Consider the following 18,999-nt stretch of genomic DNA (forward strand, 5'->3'; position numbering starts at 1 on the left):
GCTAGGCAAGTGGAGTGTCCGACAGGCCCGCGTAGAGCCTGGTGGCCAGGAAGCTCTGAGGAGGGGCCCAGAGGCCCAGAGATCCTAGAGCCTCTTCTCTAGCTCTGCACCAGGCCTCAGTCCTTTAGGGAGCTGCACTGTGTGAGTCAGCGATTGTGTTTTTTAGATCTCTGAGTGTGGCTGAAGCCGCCTGGGCCCAAAAAGAAAGTAAGGTCTTGGGGGACAATCAAGGCAGGAGCCTTCGGCGCAGCACCCTCTTCTGGGTCCCTGCCCTCCCTTAGAGGGGCCTCAGGGCTGAGCCGCAGCTTCATTTCACCATGACTCCGCATGCTCGAGGGGTATTAATAATTCATACAAATCTGCAAGTTAAATGGTGTGTCAAAAATAGAAATGCAATTGTCTACAATAAAATTAAAAACATAAAGTCCCCAAATCTGAAGGCTTCTATTGACAGAGCTTCTTGTCATTGGGAAGAACAAACCTCTCACCGTGTTGGGGAGAAAAAGAATTCCTCCATGTGTTGGCCTCCTCCCTGCCTCTTCTTTGACTGCGGGCCTCCATCAGTCTCTCCAGAGAGATCTTTACAGGTACAGGTACAGGTACAGGCAGGTCTGGGCAGGCTCTGTGTCCCATTCTCCCATTCTCCCCCTACCTCACCCAGAGCCAGCCTCACTGCCTGCTGCTAGGCCTCCAAGGACCCAGTCCATGGGTGATGGAATTCTGGAAGCTGGCTGGAGATAAGAGAGAGTCTTTCCAGAGTGGTTCAGGGTGGAAGAAATGGGCAGGTGTGGGAAAGGCAGCAGAACCCTTTTGTCCTCAGACACAAAGGACTGAGGTTCAGGAGTCCAGAGCTGGGACACCTAGATTCTAGCCTAAGTTCCTCCTAACCAACAGTGTGGCCTTGGACAGGTTACTCAGCCTCTCTGGGCCTTAGCTTCTTCATCTGAGACAGGAATGTATTGATGGACCAGTGGCGTTCAAACTCTAAAAGCTGGGAGACCCCATTTTTATGTGAAATCTTACCTAGTACCTCAATATAGAAAGTAGATTTAAATGGAGAAGAGAGGGTGCGTAGGACCGAGAGCCCTAATTATCAGGATCCTCACCCCCAAGAAACCCCAAGTTTCTGTGAAACGCAGAAGGAAATCCTATAGTCCTGATCAATTATTTCCGAACACAGATCAGCAGACAGGGTTGGCTGCCTCAGAATCATCTGGGGAGCTTATTAGAGATAGAGATCCAGGCCCCAGAAGGTCCCTGGTGGGGCCTGGGAATCTGTTCTTAAAGCCTCCGGCCCCAGAAACTCTGTGCGCAGCCAGGTTTGGACACTGCTAGACTAAATCAGCCCCCAGTCCTTTCCTGCTCTAGAAAATCCTGGCAAATCTGTGCCTCAATGGGCTCTGCAGGCACCTCCCCTACCTGCTCCTCATAACCTCTGCCTTCACAGCCCCCCAAAATGTCCTGTTCCTGATCAGCAACCCTGTCCTCTCTAGCTTTGCAAAGTCTCGGGTCCCAAGGGAGGCAGCCAGCTGGGGCACCCAGCTTCCTGTGAAACAGGGGTATCACTGGAGAGTTGGAAGCAGGGACACAGCCCAGGAAAGTCAGCCTTAGTGACTCACTGCTCCTGAGAAGCTTGGGTCTTTGGTGAGGGATGGGAGTGTGCTGGCTAAAAAGGAGGCTTGTGCATTGCCTGTGGGATCCAGGGACATAACACAGCAATTATAAGCACATCAGAGTTTGCAAGTTGCTTTGGACATGCACGGCCTCATGTGGGCCTTTGGCCAAGCATGGTAGCTAGGAAGGGGAGGGCTGGACTCTTGTTGTATCAGTTCTGCTTACAGATGGGGAAGCAGAGACCAAAGTAACTGAATACTTTTTTCAGGTCAACACTGGATGTAGCCCCTGAATTTAGCCCTGTGAGGTTATAATTCCCATGCCCCTTTTCCACTGTAGTGGCTCCCAGACATGAGACCTGGATTGGCAGAGGCTGCAGAGAAGCGCCGGGAGTGCATGTTAAAATACAGATTCTGGGCCCACAGAACTAGGGTGTGTGTGTATGGGAGAGAACAGGGGGTAGAGGCTGGAAATATGAAGTTCTAGAACCCCGGGGGATCGAGCCATACTCGCCATCTTCCTTCCTCCTCCCACCTGCTCCCCTGCCCTTTACACCACACCTTGCTGCCACACCTGGCCCAGAGCCCATCTGGCAGCTCGGGTGAGTACCTATGCCCAAAGATAGAGCTAATCTAGATTTCAAGTCCTCTAAGCACGAGGGACCACAGGCTCAGAGAGGTTAAGTAACTTGCCAGCAGTTCACACAGCCCTTTTGATGCAGATGTGATTCAAAGTTGTGTCCACTGGCAGTGTCCGGTGATGCCCATGACCACAGACAGGAGGGTGGGTTGTTGGGGGTGGGAGAGGTATCTAGCCTCCCAACGTGTGTGAGTGAGGGATGCTCACCCCTCCTCCAGGGTCCCACCCAGGTCCTGTGGGCCCACCTACCGTCCAGCCTGGGGGGCAGGCACACTCTCCCGTGATGTGATGGCAGGTGCCCCCATTCTGGCAGGGGCAGCGCAGCTCACAGTGAGCCCCATGGCTCCCAGGTGGGCACCGCTCCTCACAGCTGTGTGGGGGAAGCAGAGGTGTTAGACACAGCAGCATTCGGTCAGATGGCAGGGCTCCAGGGGCCCCTTGGAATTAGTGAGTTCATAGTGTGAACTGGGCCATGGTGAGCTGAAATGCAGTCCTGCTTCCCACCAGAAGGGGGCAACAGGGCTCAGGTATAACGAAATGGAATGTTATGTGCTCGGGCCAGTACCTGTGAGATGACTTACGTGCTATAGTGTAAAGAAGAGTGTTCTTCTGGGGAGGAATGCTTCCAAAGAGGAAGCCATTTCACGTGGGTCCTGAGGGTGAAGTTAGTTTCACTGGGAGATGGGAAGGAAGGGCATGCCAGGCAGAAGGAACAGCATGAGTAAAGGCACTGAGAAGTGGTTGTCCATCCAGCTTTTAAGAATCCATCTAGATTTTTAAAGATTCAGGGAGAGGGGTATCTGGGGCCTGCCCCCACTTCCAGGTTCTGGAAGGTTCTCAGCTATTGTAATAGGCTCATGTGCACTGCTGAGGTATGAGGGAGGATTTGCCTAGGATCGTGGCCTTAGGCCTTAGAGCAATGGCCCTGGAGCCGTCCACACACTAGGGCAGGAAACATCCTCGGTCAAAGATGTGTCCCTGTCCAGTGTCCTTGGGTGCTCTCTCAGGATCTAGGGCCATTGGGAGGCCACTGAGCCTTCAACCAGGTAGGGAGGAGAACTTCAATCTCGCTTCTGAGGGGGTCTCAAGCAGTCTTGGTGGTTCCCTGTCAGTGCAGACTCCAGAAAACTGGTGTGAGGGGCTGTTGAGATCTGAGGGGAGAAGACTGGAGAGAGCAGCAGACACAGTAAATTCCCTGAATCTATGCATGATACCTGCCCAGGGCCCTCACCCACCTCTTTTTTCTTAAATGGCCTTGAAGGGTCAAGACCCCGGTGAGTGGTGGCACGTGGGCTATAATCAGAGAACAGCCAGTTAAGGTCTGGCCCACCCCCAACTACCCACAGGAAGGGGCAGGAGTTTAATGAACTGGCCATGCTTCGTCTCAGCTTGTACCAGTCACCCTGGGGCCTGGGTGGGAGGGAGCGGAGACCTGCATGGGAGACACCTGGGCATTTAAACTCTGTAGGACTTGGAGTCACAGCACAGGGGATCTGACAGCCAGGACTGCCTTGACCTTCCTTCTCTTGGGACCACCTGCCCACAATCAGGTGCCAGTGGCAGACTGCGCAGCTGTGTGTTGGGGGACATTCACCTCACCCCACCCCACCCCACCCCCAGGCCCTGCAGGCAGTACTCACTAGACTCCAGTGTAGCCCGGTGCACAGAGGCACTGGCCAGTGCGGGGGTCACAGCTGGCTCCATGGAGGCACTGGCACGGCAGCTGGCAGCCCTTGCCGTGGGTGCCGGGCGCACAGAGCTCCTCGCAGCGCCAGCCGCGGAAGCCGGCGGCACACACGCAGGCGCCTGTGATGGGGTTGCACAGGGCTCCATTCTGGCACTGGCACCGGTTGCTGCAGTGGGGGCCCCAGTGGTCGCTGTCACAGCCTGCAAGAGAGGAGTCGGTCAGGACTGAGGAAGATCCCTGAGGGACTCTCCTTGGGATGGGGGCCAGCACCGATGCCGCCAATGACCTTCCTAACTCTGCACTGCTCTCCCTTGGGCAGGAGGCAGCAAGGGCCATTTGGGTAGAAGCTTTGGTGCCTCATAACCTCCACCAGCTCTTTGCTGAGAGACTCTGTTCTTCAAGGCATCTCCTGGTTAGAGCCATCCCCTTCCAACCAGTGCTTCCCTGAAGCCCCTCCCCGGTGAAATTCTGGAACCATAAACTGTTTACCTCCCTCGACTTTGCTGAATTCTTCTTGATTAGCTCTTTGTCTCAGCCAGGCTGTTTCTCTCCTAGTTTGCCAGCCCTCTTTTCTGTGACCACACTCACCACCGCCAACCCTTCAACTTCTTGGTGACTCCCCAACACAGCCTAGCTCCCATCTCTCTTTCTCTTTCCCACCTCTTTCCCTCTCTTCCTGAAACTCATTACTTTTCTCCCCTCCTGCCCTTCAGTCTCAGTGAACCTGTCTTCTACCTCCCTGCACCTCCCCTGGCCGGCTCTGTCTCCCTGTCACCCTTCCCATCTCTCTCTGCTGCTTCTCCCTTTCAGTAATGCCTCCCCACCCCTCCCCAGGTTGCTTCATCTTCAGTTCAATTTCTTTACTTTCCAAGTAGCCAACTTCAGAAGTAGCAGGAAGAAGTAATGTTTCCCTGGGAGGGGACTGACAGCCTTCAAGATTTTTATATGTAATTAAATGTTTCAGAGAGCACTATCTGAACCAGCTTTGCAGAAATTTCCACGGCTGTGAAAAGGGCCTCAGTGGCAGAGCCCCAGGTAAGTCACCTACCTCTCACACCCACCTCCCACTCTGACCCTCATCTGGAGCAGACAGGACACACGATGACAAGACGTCCTCAAACCACAGCCTCAGCCACTTGAGTCCTGGAGTATGGCGGATGTGGAGTTCAGGCATGGACATGGACATATACAAATAATGTTCTAGGAGAAGTTCAGTGTAAAGATCGCTCCCAGCTAAGGAAACCAGGCAAGACTTCCTGAAGAGACTTCACTTTCTGCCTATCAGAGTGACCAACTGTCCCGGTTTGAGCACTAAAATCCCACATTCTGGGAAATCCCTTAGCCTTGGGCAAACTGGAATGGCTAGGCATCTTACCACCCGAAGATGAGGAGATGAGCTGTTGACCTTTGTGCGCCAGTGATTTTAGGGTTTAGACACCCAGAGAGGAAGGAGGCAGGTGAGTGGGATTGGAGAAGGTGTCAGTGGGCAGGCTTGGTACGAACAAAGACACAGGGGCACTTGAGGGTTGGGCAGGTACAAGAGCATAAGGTTCTAGTGAGGCCAGTGAGTACATGGGGTCTTTGTGGACTAAGGCATTGATGGAGGAATCACTCCATAAACCCACAAACTCCCCTGCATGTACCTGCCACTCACTGATCAAGGTCAAGTAGTCAATATCATGGAGCCTAACTATCATCCTTTAGTACATGGAACCTGCCTAGGCCCAAATCCCAATTACCCTATCTTGCTTTATTCCTTCTTCATCTGTGCCCTAAATATCCAAATACACAAACTGAGCTGCCAGATTAAATCTCACCTTGCATTTTCTACCTGGTACTACAGTGAATAAGGCAAAATCAACTCCTGTAGCCAAAAGCAATCTTGAGACATAAGAAAGAAGATGGAGGTATCAGGCTTCCTGATTTCAAACTGTATTACAAAGCTATAGTAATCAAAACAATATGGTATTGGCAGTAAACAGACACATGGAACAGCAGGACAGAACAGAGAGCCCTGAAATAAACCCATGCATACATGGTCAATTAATTTATGAGAAAAGAGTCAAAATATACAGTGTGGAAAGGACAGTCTCTTCCATAAATGGTGTCAGGAAAACTGGATAGCCACCCACAAAAGAATGGAACGTGACCATTATCTTATATCATACACAAACATTAACTCAAAATGGAATTAAGACCAAAGTGTAAGACCCAAAACCATAAAACCCCTAGAAGAAAACATAGGTGGTAAGCTCCTGATATAGGTCTTGCGATGATTTTCTGGATTCGACACTAAAAGCAAAGGCAGCAAAAGCAAAAATAAGTAAGTGGGACTACATCAAACTAGAAAGCTTCTGCATAGCAAAGGAAACTGTCAACAAACTGAAGAGGGGGCCTACTGAATGGGAGAAAACATTTGTAAATCATGTAACTGACAAGGGGTTAATATTCAAAATGTAAAAAGAACTCAAACAACTCAGTAGCAAACAACCAAGCAATCTGATTAAAAAATGGGCAGAGGGTCTGAACAGACATTTTTACAAAGAACATACAGATGGCCAAAAGGTACATGAAAGGGTGCTCAACATCACTCATCATCAGGGAAACGCAAATCAAACCCACAATGAGATTCCCCTCACATCTGTCAGAATGCCTAGTACTAAAAGACAAGAAATGACAAGTGTTGGCAAAGATGTGGAGGAAAGGGAATGCTCATTCACTGTCGGTGGGAATGTAAATTAGTATGGTCACTATAGAAAACAGTATGGAAGCTCCTCAAAAAATTAAAAATAGAACTATCATATGATCTAGTAATTCCACCTCTGGGTATTTATCCAAAAGAAATGAAAACACTGATTCAAAAGATATCTGCACCTCCGTGTTCACTGCAGCATTATTTATAATAGCCAAGACATGTATATATGTATACTATATACTATATAGTACATATACTATATAGTATACTATATATACTATATATATACTATATGTATACTATATGTATACTATATATACTATATACACTATATATATACTATATAATAGCCAAGACATGTATATATGTGGTTTTATATATGTATGTATGGATGGATGGATACATCCATCCATCCATACATACATATATAAAACCACATCTTCTTTATCCATTCATCCATCAATGGACACTTAGTTTGCTTCCATGTCTTAACTGTTATAAACAACTCTCTGTATGTGTGTGTGTGTGTGTATACACACACACACACAATGGAATGTTATTCAGCCACAAAAGAAGGAAACCCTGTCATTTGTGACAGCATGGGTGGACCTTGAGAGCGTTACACTAAGTGAAATTAGTCAGATGGAGAAAGACAAACACCAGATGACTCATTTATGTGGAATCTAAAAAACAAAGAAACAGACAAGAACCAGACTGGTTAACAGAGGTGGGGTGTAGGAAGTGGGTGAAATAGGTGAAGGTGGTCAGAAGGTACAAAGTTCTAGTGATAAAATCAATAAGCCATGGGGATGCAATGTGCAGCATCCTGACTCTAGTTAATAATGCTGTATAATTAATAATACATGAAAGTTGCTAAGAGGAGATCTTAAAGTTTCTCATCACAAGAAAAAAATGTATAACTACGTATGGTGACATATGTTAGCTAGACTTCTGGTGATCTTTTCACAATATATACAAGGAATCAATATGTTATATACCTGAAACTAATACATCAATTATATCTCAATTTAAAAAATCAAGCCCAGTTATAGTTACAACCTCCACCCACACTGGAAGAGGTTCACGGGACTGAGAGAGATGGTGTACCCAGCAGCCGGCATCCTCCACCTCACCCACTCTCTGGGACATATACTGGCAAGTGGAAAGACTAGCCGAATTGCCTACTATAACATTTCTCTATCTCTTTTTGTTGCCAAGCACACATAGTTGAATTCCCATAAATTTAATGTATAGATGATGTGACTCCATTGTAATGATAATGACAACCACATTTTAAATGCTCACTTGTGACATTAAAACTCTCTAAGTCAGGTTTTATTACTCTCCATTTTACAGATGGGGAAATAAAGGGTCTGAGAGGTTAAGTGAGGGTCCAAGGTGAGAGTCAAGGGCGGGCTCAGGTCTGTCTCTGGCCATCTCCATTGCTGGTAAATGGGACACTTTCTGAATGATGATTTTGAGGACAGAAACTCTGAGGTGCCCTTGGGCAAAGGGGGACAGCTGCAAAGCGCGAGTGTGCAGACGCCACGTAAGCAAGCAACTTCCTCTCTCTTCATCTCTGGGGACAACCCCAGGATCCAGAACAAGGGATTCCCTTCATTGTTAGGGCCTAGTTACTGCCCTCAGACCTTGACTCTGAAGGAAACTAACTGTTAGAGTCCAAAGCCAATTTGTCCTTGGTGCATCCGAGGGCTATACTTTGCTTATCAGAGGTACCCTTCATTCTCTGTGGCATAGCCAAACCCCCAGACTGTGGGGTGTGGAGTCTCATGGGGATGGAGATGCTAAGGCAGCACTGAAGGTTCACAGCAGATGTGCTATGGGAGGGGTTGTTCCAGACAATACAGAAGGCCATGAATGGGTTGGAGTCCAGACTGGTAGGTTAGAGAATAAGTCCTTAAAGAAGAGACTGGAAGGAGGGGTGAACATGGCAAATGATCTAGTCTCTCTCTATATATTCCTAAGCAAAGGAACTGATGTGTAAAAGCCTGGAGCTGGGAAAAAGCAAGACAAGGGAGAAAATTTAAAAAGGTATGTGTGTCTCGAAGGGAGAGCAAGGTATACGCGAGACTTGAAGGGAGAGCAAGGTATAGGTGGCACAGCTTCCTGGGCAGGGTCCAAGGTCCCAGGGCTTTGTGAGCTGTGTCCAGGGAGGCTGACTTCCTGCAGTGGGGAAGCTCTAGATGTGCTCCCAGCAGGGGCTGACAGGATTAGGTGGGGCCGTAGAAAGACTGGGTGGATGAGAATAGACCTGTGAGCAGCACAGACGGCGTGACAGTGGGGTCAGGGGATCCGCTGGTGTAGTAGCAAAGAGCTGGTGGTGGTCTTGACCTTGACTAAGGGAGTAGCACTGGGGATGGAGGTAAGGGGACAGATTCCAACTGTACTTATGAGGTATAAACAGAAAGGACTTGGTGACCGACAGGGTCCTGGGGGAAGGAAGAGGAGGAAGGAAAGATGTCAGCCCAGCTTAGGTTGGGCTGCTGGGTGGATATCGGTGCCACTGACCCTAACTCTTTCTGGGAAACACAAGGGGAAGAGCCAGGACATTGAGGGAAGAGAATGACGTGAATTGTGGTCACTGAGTCTGAGGTACCTAAAGGTCATCCAAGAAGGCACTCAAAGCCATTCACATACACTAACTGATGCACTAACGCTCGGGGGCTTTCGTTCTTCTACTTGTCTGTTCAACACACTTTGGCCAAATACCAACTACTGCCAGAAAGTGACCTGCCCTCTTGGAACGTACAGTCGAGTGGGAGCAAGACGCTGGAGTGGTGTATATGACACGCAGTGAAATGCAGCAATAAGGACATTTCCAGGCGTCAGAGAAGCACAGATAAACACAATTCCCCGAAGCCTGACAGTCTGGGTTTCAGTGTGAGTGTGCATGTATACACACGTGTGTAAATCTGTGTCTGTGGGTAGGTTTTATGGAGCTCCTAAAAATACAACAGAAAGAGCTTCATGTCACAGTTGGAAACCATGGAAACAAACCGAAAACATGTCTGGACTAAAAAAAGCAAAGCATTTGCTATATTAACGGAGCCATTAATATAGGGGCAAATAGACCCGCAAATCCAAGTTGACAGGAAAAGGTTACATTCAGTTTAGAATATTCTGATTAAGGAACCAGGGAAGTGTGTAATCTGTTCCATATAAATTTCCCCTCAGAGTGATTAAATGAAAAGAAATGTTAGGGTTCACAGGGATAAGCTTCAGTTATCTAGAAAATCCACTTAAAAACACCTCATTCCCCAGCAATGACAGAGAAATGAGGCAGAGCTGTAGCGAGTCAATTATCTTTCCTGGTGAAGGTGAATAAAAACTCTGGTCATTAAAATTACAACAGGACTTCACATTCTTTTGCAGATACTCACAAACTTTCCAATCTGGCCTTAGAATGTCACCCCCTCACCCACTTTTTTCTGTCATATACGTTTCTCTTTCATTATTTTTGGCTTTGGCTGATGTTTCAAGTCGATGTATCTTCTTTGGACAGCCGTGTGTGGCCCGGCTTGCTCTGTTCCTCCACGCTGGCCAACTCACCCCTTTCCCTGTGCCTTTCCCTGCCGACCTCTTTTAGACTTCGGGATCTGGGGCTAATGTGTTCCCAGCTCATTTAATTCCTATAACAGCCCATTTGCAAGGCATGATATTACGATCTGCATTTTGTAGATCGAAACAGAGGCCCAGAGAGGTGATGCACTCATTCAAAGTCACACAGCTGGGGGGTGACTGTGGATCTGTGCTCCTAACCACGGCTGTCCTGCTGAGTGCAGTCGGGTGTTGATGGAAGAGGGGACGTGGGACACGGGCAGCCAGCCTGGGCATCAAAAGCCACCTCGGATCATTCACAAAGAGATGAGAAAGCAGAGGCTCATTTTTCACACGTACTTTTATTCGAGGATTGGTGTATGTGTGAATGGTGGTCATAGGTCCCAGGTTTTCCATGCCTGGCCCTCATTCTCCAAATTTTATTCTCTCAAGATGATTTATTTAGAACTTTTTCTCTTGTATAAAATATATATAACACACCTTGTGCCATTTTAATCATTTCTAAGCATATGGCTCAGTAGCATTAATTACATTCAAGGTATTATGCAACTGTCATCACTATTTCTCAGGCTTTTCCATCCCCTCCTCCCCAAACAGAAACTATACCCATTTAGTCACAGCTCCCTGTTCCTCCCTCCCTCCAGCCTCTGGTAGCCCCCTATCTCCTTTCTGCCTCTATGACTTTGCCTAGTTTGGATATATATATATTTTTAAAGATTTTATTTACTTATTTGACAGAGAGAGAGAGAGATCACAAGAAGGCAGAGAGGCAGGCAGAGGGGGAAGGGGAAGCAGGCTCCCCGCTGAGCACAGAGCCTGATGTAGGACTTGATCCCAGGACCCTGAGATCATAACCTGAGCTGAAGGCAGAGGCTTAACCCACTGAGCCACTCAGGTGCCCCTAGTCTGGATATTTTATATAAGGAGAACCATATATCAGTCTTCTGTGAATGGCTTATTTCAAGTAGCATAATGTTCCAAGGTTCAAAGCTCAATGATATTATTTTATTATCTAAATATGCCTCATTTTGCTTATCCGTTTCGCTGTCAATGGACGCTTGGGCTGTTTCTGCTTTTTGGTTGTTGTGAATAAGGCTATCATGAACACTGGGGTACGATATCTTTTTGAGTCCCTGAAGATCATTTATTAAAGGCAAAACGATGCTTTCATGCCTTCCCTGACTCTCTCTGTTAGGAACAATAACTTGGCTGACCACTGCTTTCTGTCATCAGTGCTCTCTAAGCCGGGTTTAGGCTCCTTGTGTCCAGTCTCTTCCATTAGTCTCAGAGATTCTGTGGGTTGCAGCGGGGAGAGCAGGGGGTAGCTGGGTTATGCCCTTGTTCCTAGCTGCCCTGTTCCCCACATGCACACAGTCTCCCCCAGTGTCTGGCCCAGAGCTGGGCACAGGAAGAACCATCAACTCTCTCACAAGGGTGCTTGGCCAGCGCTTCTCCAACAACCGAAGAGCCTTCGGTTTTGAGGATCCACTTCCTCAGACGGTTGTTCTTGGCCTAGCTGCACATTAGCATCACCCTGGGAGGTTTAAAAAAAAAAGAAATCATGCCTGGCCTTCACCCTTGGACAATCTGATTTAATTATTCCAGGGTGGAGGGGGCCCAAGCATAGGTCCTTTTAAAAAGTGCAGCTGGCAAGAACTACCATCAAACTACCATCCTTCTGGTGACCTTCATTCTCACTGGTCCTCCCAGAGAAGGGCGGGAGATGTTGGGCCTGAGGTGGGATGGGAGAGGTACATGGTTCTTTCCATTCCACAGACGGGAATCTGGAGACTCAGCATGGAGGAGAATTGGCCACTGAAGTGAAGGTCAAGTATTCAGAGATGAACCTGGGGTCCACTGGTCCTGAGCTGCTCTGGCCTGTGCTAGAGCCTGGGCCAAGGCCTCCCCACTCCCCTTCAGCAAGAGTCAGAGCACCTCCCAGGAGGGGTCCCCATGCCTCCACCCAACCCAAGAAGATGGAGGGGGAGCTGACACATCAAGGAATTGCTCCTGAGTTTACAAAGCAGCAGGACCAGAGGCAGAGATGGAGCCGCAGCAGCCTGAAACCATTCCAGCTGATAAATAAAGTGACTTCCCAGTGAGGGAGGCCATTTGTCAACTGACTTGCCCTAATAAAAGCATGGACAAATTCTCAGAGGCTGAGCACCGCCGATCTTTTCAGGCCTGAGCCACAATTCTGTGGATGCGTTGAGGCTGAGTCAGAGCCAGTGCTGTGCAGTCTGGGGCAGCCCCCTCTCCTCTCTGGGCCTGTCTTCTCATCTGTAGAACGACAGATCTGGAACAGTGGTTTTTGCTTAGAGCAAAAGAGCATCTGGAAGTGGGGGGAGGGAGGAATTAGGTCCTGCAGAACGATCAGGGGCTGTCCTGCACGATGAAGAGCTATGCCCTCTAATGCCAGTGGTGTTCTCATTTAAGACACCTGTAGGTAAGTTCTGGGGTCCCTTCCAACCTTGGTAATATGTGATCCTATTCTCTGTTGAGAAGCAGGCAGAGTGGGCAGGGGTGAGAGGTGTGTTTGTCCTCGGGTAGAGAAGAAAAATTCAAGGTGGGTAACCCAGCCTCTGAGCTGAGCCATCGTTCAGCTCCCTATCTTTCCACCACTTAAGACTGTTGGAATTAAATATTAATAGACCAAGGTGCCATAGATTAAAACCCAAATCTCCTGACACAGTCCCTAAGCCAGAAGATGCTGACAGCACAGGATTATAATGATGTATCATTAGCTTTTAGTGATCTATTTATTACAGTTGTTACTTACTCTGTTATTTAACCACATTATCTATATCTCCCGTAAGCCTCTGAAGAGAGGCGGGACTCACAGTAGCTTCCCGGGATGCTGGGATGCTGAGCATACGCTCCCTCCGGTTTCCCAAGGTGTGGGAGTGGAGGGAGAACCACGCATGCGCAGGAAAACCCTGCCCGCACCCCCCCCCCCCCCCCCCCCCCCCCCCCGCCCACCCACCACCGCATGCTCCGGTTGGTCAGGGGCATCCTCGCCTGGGTTATTCACACTGGTTCCTCTTCTGGCCCCGTGCCACCTATTCGTCTCTTGCCTTGTTCCAAAGATATGAGGCGAACCATGTAAGGTAGGATTATTACCCCATTTTCCAACTGACAAAACTGAGGTTCAGAGAGTTTAAATAACTAAACTGAGACTTATCAATTTTGGCACTTATTTCGAGCCAGAAAATTCTTTGTTGTGGGGGCTGTCCTGGACAGGATGTTAAGCAGCACCCCTGGCTCCCACCCCTTGGATGCCAGCAGCAAACCCTCCTCTACAACTGTGGCAACCAAAAATGTCTCCAAATCTTGACAAATGTCCCCTTGGTGACAAAATTACCCCCGATGACAAAAGGCAGAGTTGAGCCTGAGCCTGCCTTTCTTACTGCTAGGCTTTAGAGGTGATCTCTAAGCACATTTTACAAGTCAGAAAACTCTGGGCCAGAGAGGCTGAGTGTCTTGCCTGTGGCCACACAGCTAATACCATGAAGAGCTAGACTGGAAACCAGTTGGCCATGTTGATCTAGGGCTCTTTGCATCCTACCATGTTAGCTTTTGGGGTCCATTTATCCCTTGTCAAACAATTATTGATTGCCTACTATGTTCCAGATGCTGAGAAGTCCACAGTTGGTTGGAGAAACAGACAAGCAGATGGGAAACAAGGACCCATTGGAATATGGAGTGACTAGCAGATGCTGGGCGAGCTCTGCAGGGGCAGCTACAATTAGAGACGGTGCCCCACTGTCAGGGCAGGGGCCTGGGGACTCAGGAGGGCCTTGAGGTAGCAGGGCAGGAGGAGGGAATGAAGCCAGCAGGTACGTAAAAAATCTGCAAACAAAGGTGGCCCCTTCAGCTCCCCACCTTCCTCACCTCCATCACCATGGCCTCTACCACAGTTCCAGGCACCTAAGTCCACTTTAACCAGATGTCATCGAGCCATCAAAATATCAGGAGGGAGTGGAGAGAGGTAGTAACTCCGTTCTATCAGGGCCCTGTGTCTCGCTGTAGAAAGATGCATCTGGAGGCCTGTGCTGGGTCCTGACTTCAAGATATTGCTGAGTCTGCCTGCATTCCAACATGAGGGCTCCACTCCTCAGGGTGGGCAGGGATGCCCTAGTGAAATGCACATCACACATGTTTGTGTAAGGGGTGTGTGTGTCCATTACAACATGAGGTCATATGAGCCATCAATACACCAGTTATCTGTTAACATCTGACGGCCAGTTAGCAGACCTGGGAGCCAGATTAGGAAGGGGTGTGTGTGTGTGTGTGTGTGTGTGTGTGTGTGTGCTTTTGGAGAGAGGAGGTGGGAAGGTATAAAAGTCAAATTTATCAGCTTTGCAGGGATGGCTCTGGATATAGAATGCCACGATATTCTGCGTGATGAAGAGAAAACTAGGCATTGGGTACTTTATAGTAGCTAATTTGTTCAATTCGAGCCACAACTCCTCAGGGTAGCTGTAATTATCCCCTTTTTACAGAGGGAGGAAGCAAGGTTAGGTGTGGCTAGGTGACTAGCTCATGACCTCACAGCCAGAGAGATCTCTGGCCCGTTTCTTGAATGGGGACATTCAACACGAATGCCTTGAACCGCAGAGTATCAGGCATGATGCACGGCAGAGCTGGAACACAGGGGTTCATTGACAACTGTGCTCTCCTCGTACAGAAGAGGATCTTGAGATCCAGAGATGGCAAGGAGCTGTCCAGGTCACCGACAAGCAAGAAGCAGGACAGGGTGAGACTCGGGACCAACGTGAGGTCTCTAGGCCATGCTGAACAGAGAGGCTAGTGTGGAATCCACAGGCTCCCAGCACCACCAGTCAGTCCCTTCTCTTCCAGAGCCCACAGAACACATGCACCATCCCGCCCCTCAGCCCTAGGCTGTACCCCTCTTCAAGATAAATATGTACCTCGGTGACCCTGGCACTTTTGGCTCATACATTTCAGTGATGGGGTCAGAGAGGCCCGGGTTGAGAGGTAAGCTGGCTGCTGTCCCCAAGTGGATCCTGGGGTGGTCCAGAGCTGTGCCCTCAGCTCTGCTTAAAACCTTCCCCTCCATCCACCTCCTCCACAGGCTTTTAATGAGGCTCAACTCCTGGCTGCCTGGCTCCTTCTGATCTGCCCGCATCACTGCCTTTGAAGCTTCCCAGCCCCAAAGACCATTTATCTCCACAATTTGCCTAGAAAGCCTCATAAATCATGTCTGTGCACAAAGGAATTACCTCTTTGGAAGAGCTTTCAAAGGCAGCCGGCAAAGGCACCATGGACCTGCCAGGGGGACCATCGCTTTGGCCCTGCACCCTCCCCACCCAGCCCTCACCTCATGTTCAAAGCTCCTGAGCAAACTCTGGGCTAGGGATGGGAGGCGGGCTGTTGGGGATCAAAGGGAATGTGGTGAAGTTCCAGAGGGTGGGACAGGAGCCCCAGTTGAGCTCTGAGGGAGGTGAACTCACAGTTGGGGCAGGAAAGGATGCAGGAAGGTCACAGGGTCCCAGCTGGTTTCCCATGAGAAGTAAACTCATTCTACACCCTTGTCTACCATTTCCCCATCATTCTGCGTCATCCCATTTTCTCCAAACAGTGAAGTGTGGTCTGGGGGAAAGAGGCTCCCTGCCTCTCATGGCTCTGGGCAAGGTACCACCCTTCCAGGCCTCAGCCTCCCGCCTGACAGGATTAGTCCTGACAGGTGGGTGTCAAGTGGTGACCCATGGAGTCCAGAGGGGTCCTGAGGGCCGGCAGGGGCTTCAGAGCTGCTTTGGGCTTTGTTGGGTTTTCACATAAGGACAAAGGATTAAGCAACTGAGGTTGGGATTGGGGGTGGGGGTTGGGTTGGGTAAAAACCCCATTTCCAAGATATTTTTTGCCTTTCAGAGTCTGTTTAATTCCCCCTCATGATCAGAAAGTTACTCCACCGGCCTGAGAAATTTCTTGCTGCCACACAAAGTCATTTCTTTTCTTGCAACCGCTCACTCAATGAGCAGCAACTTCACAGCCCAGCACCGCTGCAAACGTTCATGTGGAAGGAACCAAAGCGGGGCTCAGGGTGTTTGTCTTTCAGAACTTCCTGTCCGGCCCTGCGGACAGATCCCCACAGGAAGACACAAGGAAGGAGACAAGTAGTCAAAGCTGGACAGAAGCCTGGCTCCCTTGTGGGCCCACAAAAAACTTCTGAACAAACCCTGAGTCCACCTGTTGGCCTATTTGTAATGGAAACGGGGTCTTTTTCATCAGGTGGGAAGGGGGAGATAGGGGGGTGGGGGTTGTGTTGAAGCTGTTCCACAGGAGCCGGGGAGAGGGAAAGCAAGGTGAGGTAGTCTGGGCCCAGGCAGCAGGGAGAGACGTGCAGAACCCCTGAAGGCGGCTGTGGGCCAGAGGCAGGCTGGGCGGGAACCCTCCACCCTCCCCCGCTAATCCTGGGAGGTCCTGCCACACCCCAGAGGCTGGGTGGAAGGCTGTTCCCACCAGCAGAGACACACGGGCTCCTCCCGCTGTCCCACCCCGCTCACGCTGCGATTGTCCCAGCGAGAAAGATTCACCTCCAGGCCACTTTTTCTTTTTGCAGAGGCAGTACCTAGCCCTCTGGTGTCCCCGGTGGTTTAGATGCACTGGGCTGCCATTTATTGAAAACCAATTCCATGTAAGGTCCAGACTGGGTGGGGCTTAAAAAGGGCCTGGTCTGTCCCCAGGGACCACGGAGTGATTAAGGTCAGGTTCACCTGCATGAGAGCACGCTCGGGAAGCTGGGGGTATGGCAGGAAGGGGTTAATCTGCCCAGGAAGGCCTAGTGGCCGAAGCGGGGTGTGATTTAGAGCCTAGAAGGACAGCAAAGACTTCAGGGCCGAGAGCACACAGCCCCAGCAGTAGAGGGCCTGGGGGAAGCAGGGGGAAGAGTTTGTCTCATTGAAGGAAGGCTGGACCAATGCTTCTCAAATGCTCCGTGGGGAAGGACCAGCTTTGTTTGCCTTGTCTTGTTTGTTTCCCAATCCATCACAGATGCACGGTCGTGACTGAGCATGACCTGTATGGTACCACATGACCCTCTCTGTGAGACTCTGATGCTGCCCGGAGTGGGGTGGGGTGCATCCCCAGGGGGCGTGGCTGCCACAGCAGGGGCCAGACTCTGATAAGTTCCTAAACGGTTACTCTCAACTTCTTAATAACAACTCCTGGGCACCCCCTCCGAATGGCACTGAGCTAGCACACAGCTCGGAGGAGGGAAGAAGAGCCCGCCAAGGCAGGGTTTTGGCGGTTTTCCTGGAGATCCAACTGTGCAAGGTTTCTGACCTCTCTATCTCCTTTGGGAAATCCTGTGAACTCCAAGGGGCTGTGATGCTGCCGGAAACACCAGGAACTTTGGGATGATGAAGGTAATCAAGGTAACACCAAGATTATTAACTGGCGGTGCAGGACCCCACCCATCAGAACAGCCGGGTTCTAACCCGCACCTAGCAGCTGACCAGCAGCCGACCAGCAGCAGGCGCTGTCACAGCTGGAGCCCTGTGTGAGCACTCCACAATTATCTCATTTAATCCTCCCAACAAGGCTACAATCTCCATTACCAGATGAGGAAACTGAGACACAGAGAGGTCATGCCCTGCACAAGCAGAGCACCTGGATGTTGCCATAGTCTCCATGCCCTTTCCCGCCTCTGGCTCCAGCTGGGAGTTACGGACTAAGCAGGTGATAGAAACTTGGCTGAGTTTCTGTGTGGTCTGAGGCAAACTGCATCCCCTCTTTGGACCTCCGTTCCCCCACTGTAAAATAAAGAGAGTGGAATGAGATGATCCCCAATACATCTTCCATTTTGGACTCCCTGAACCCTCCGAGTCACCAGGGGAAACTATAAGAGACAAAGACACAGGTATGTGGAGAACCACGAATCCAAAGGAGGAAGCCCAGGGTTGAATTGCAGAGCACATGGGGGTGCTCTGAATCTCTGCTCAGGGAACCTCCTGAAGGACATGGAATTTTTGCAACAAGGACAATGAAGGCAGGTTTGCCTCACTTTATGCAACCATTCTTCTAAGTCCTTGTGCAATTAAATTGCTATTTGGAATAATCCTGTTCTGTTTATCTGTACACTTTTGACCTTCTAAGTGACCTCTATGCTGATGGTATTCAAAGCAAAGATTGGCAATCCCATTGCTCAGATGGAGAGTCTGAAGCCCAGAGCAGTGAAACAGCTTGCCCGGCTACAGGTCTAGTTAGCAGGAGAGTTGAGGCTCCCGGGTCTTCAGGCTCTGATCCCACCCCACCATTCTCCCTGGTACCACTTCCCCAGGGGGGGTCATTTAACACAGAGCCTACCTCTCCGCAGCAAGCTAAAGCTCCTTGATGTTTGGAGTCTCTAGGTATTGACGTCATTTGTGTCATGGTCCATTTGTCCCCACTACAGGGAGGGACTTTGAGGGCAGCTCCCAGCTGGGCCTGCCAGTCAGAGGACACTCTATCTATCCTGCTGGGTGAGGACCTCTGGTCTCCCTGGAGAAAGGAGGCCTGAGGGCAAGTGACAAATGGCCTTCCCGTCTATTGAGAGTTATTATCAAGGACACGGACAAGCTGCTCCTAGGGTGTGCTAAGGAGGAAGCCAAGGAAAGACACGTGGGCTGCACTAGGGCATCTGCTGAGCTGTCCGTTTGTTTTTCACTCTGTAAAACTTTATCCAGTGCCTACTGTGTGCCAGACACTGGGGATCAAGTAGGGAATAAAACACCCACAGAACCTTCCCAGAGCTAAGAGTGCAGCTGCAGAGAGAGACAGCAAG

General features: G+C 49.9%; 1 protein-coding gene across 17 annotated transcripts in view; it reads right to left on the reverse strand.

Moving 5' to 3' along the window:
* MEGF11 (multiple EGF like domains 11) overlaps positions 1-18,999 on the reverse strand; it is a 344,701-nt gene that overhangs the window by 75,253 nt on the left and 250,449 nt on the right. For all 17 annotated transcript variants that reach the window (XM_032342939.1, XM_032342935.1, XM_032342936.1 and 14 more), the window contains exons 6-7: positions 3,894-4,140; positions 2,503-2,623 (exon numbers count right to left, since the gene is read on the reverse strand). In XM_032342939.1, coding sequence (XP_032198830.1) covers positions 2,503-2,623; positions 3,894-4,140 — 368 coding nt within the window. The remainder of the gene's footprint in view (positions 1-2,502; positions 2,624-3,893; positions 4,141-18,999) is intronic.

Source organism: Mustela erminea, chromosome 5 (assembly GCF_009829155.1).
Source record: "Mustela erminea isolate mMusErm1 chromosome 5, mMusErm1.Pri, whole genome shotgun sequence".
Lineage (NCBI taxonomy): Eukaryota > Metazoa > Chordata > Mammalia > Carnivora > Mustelidae > Mustela > Mustela erminea.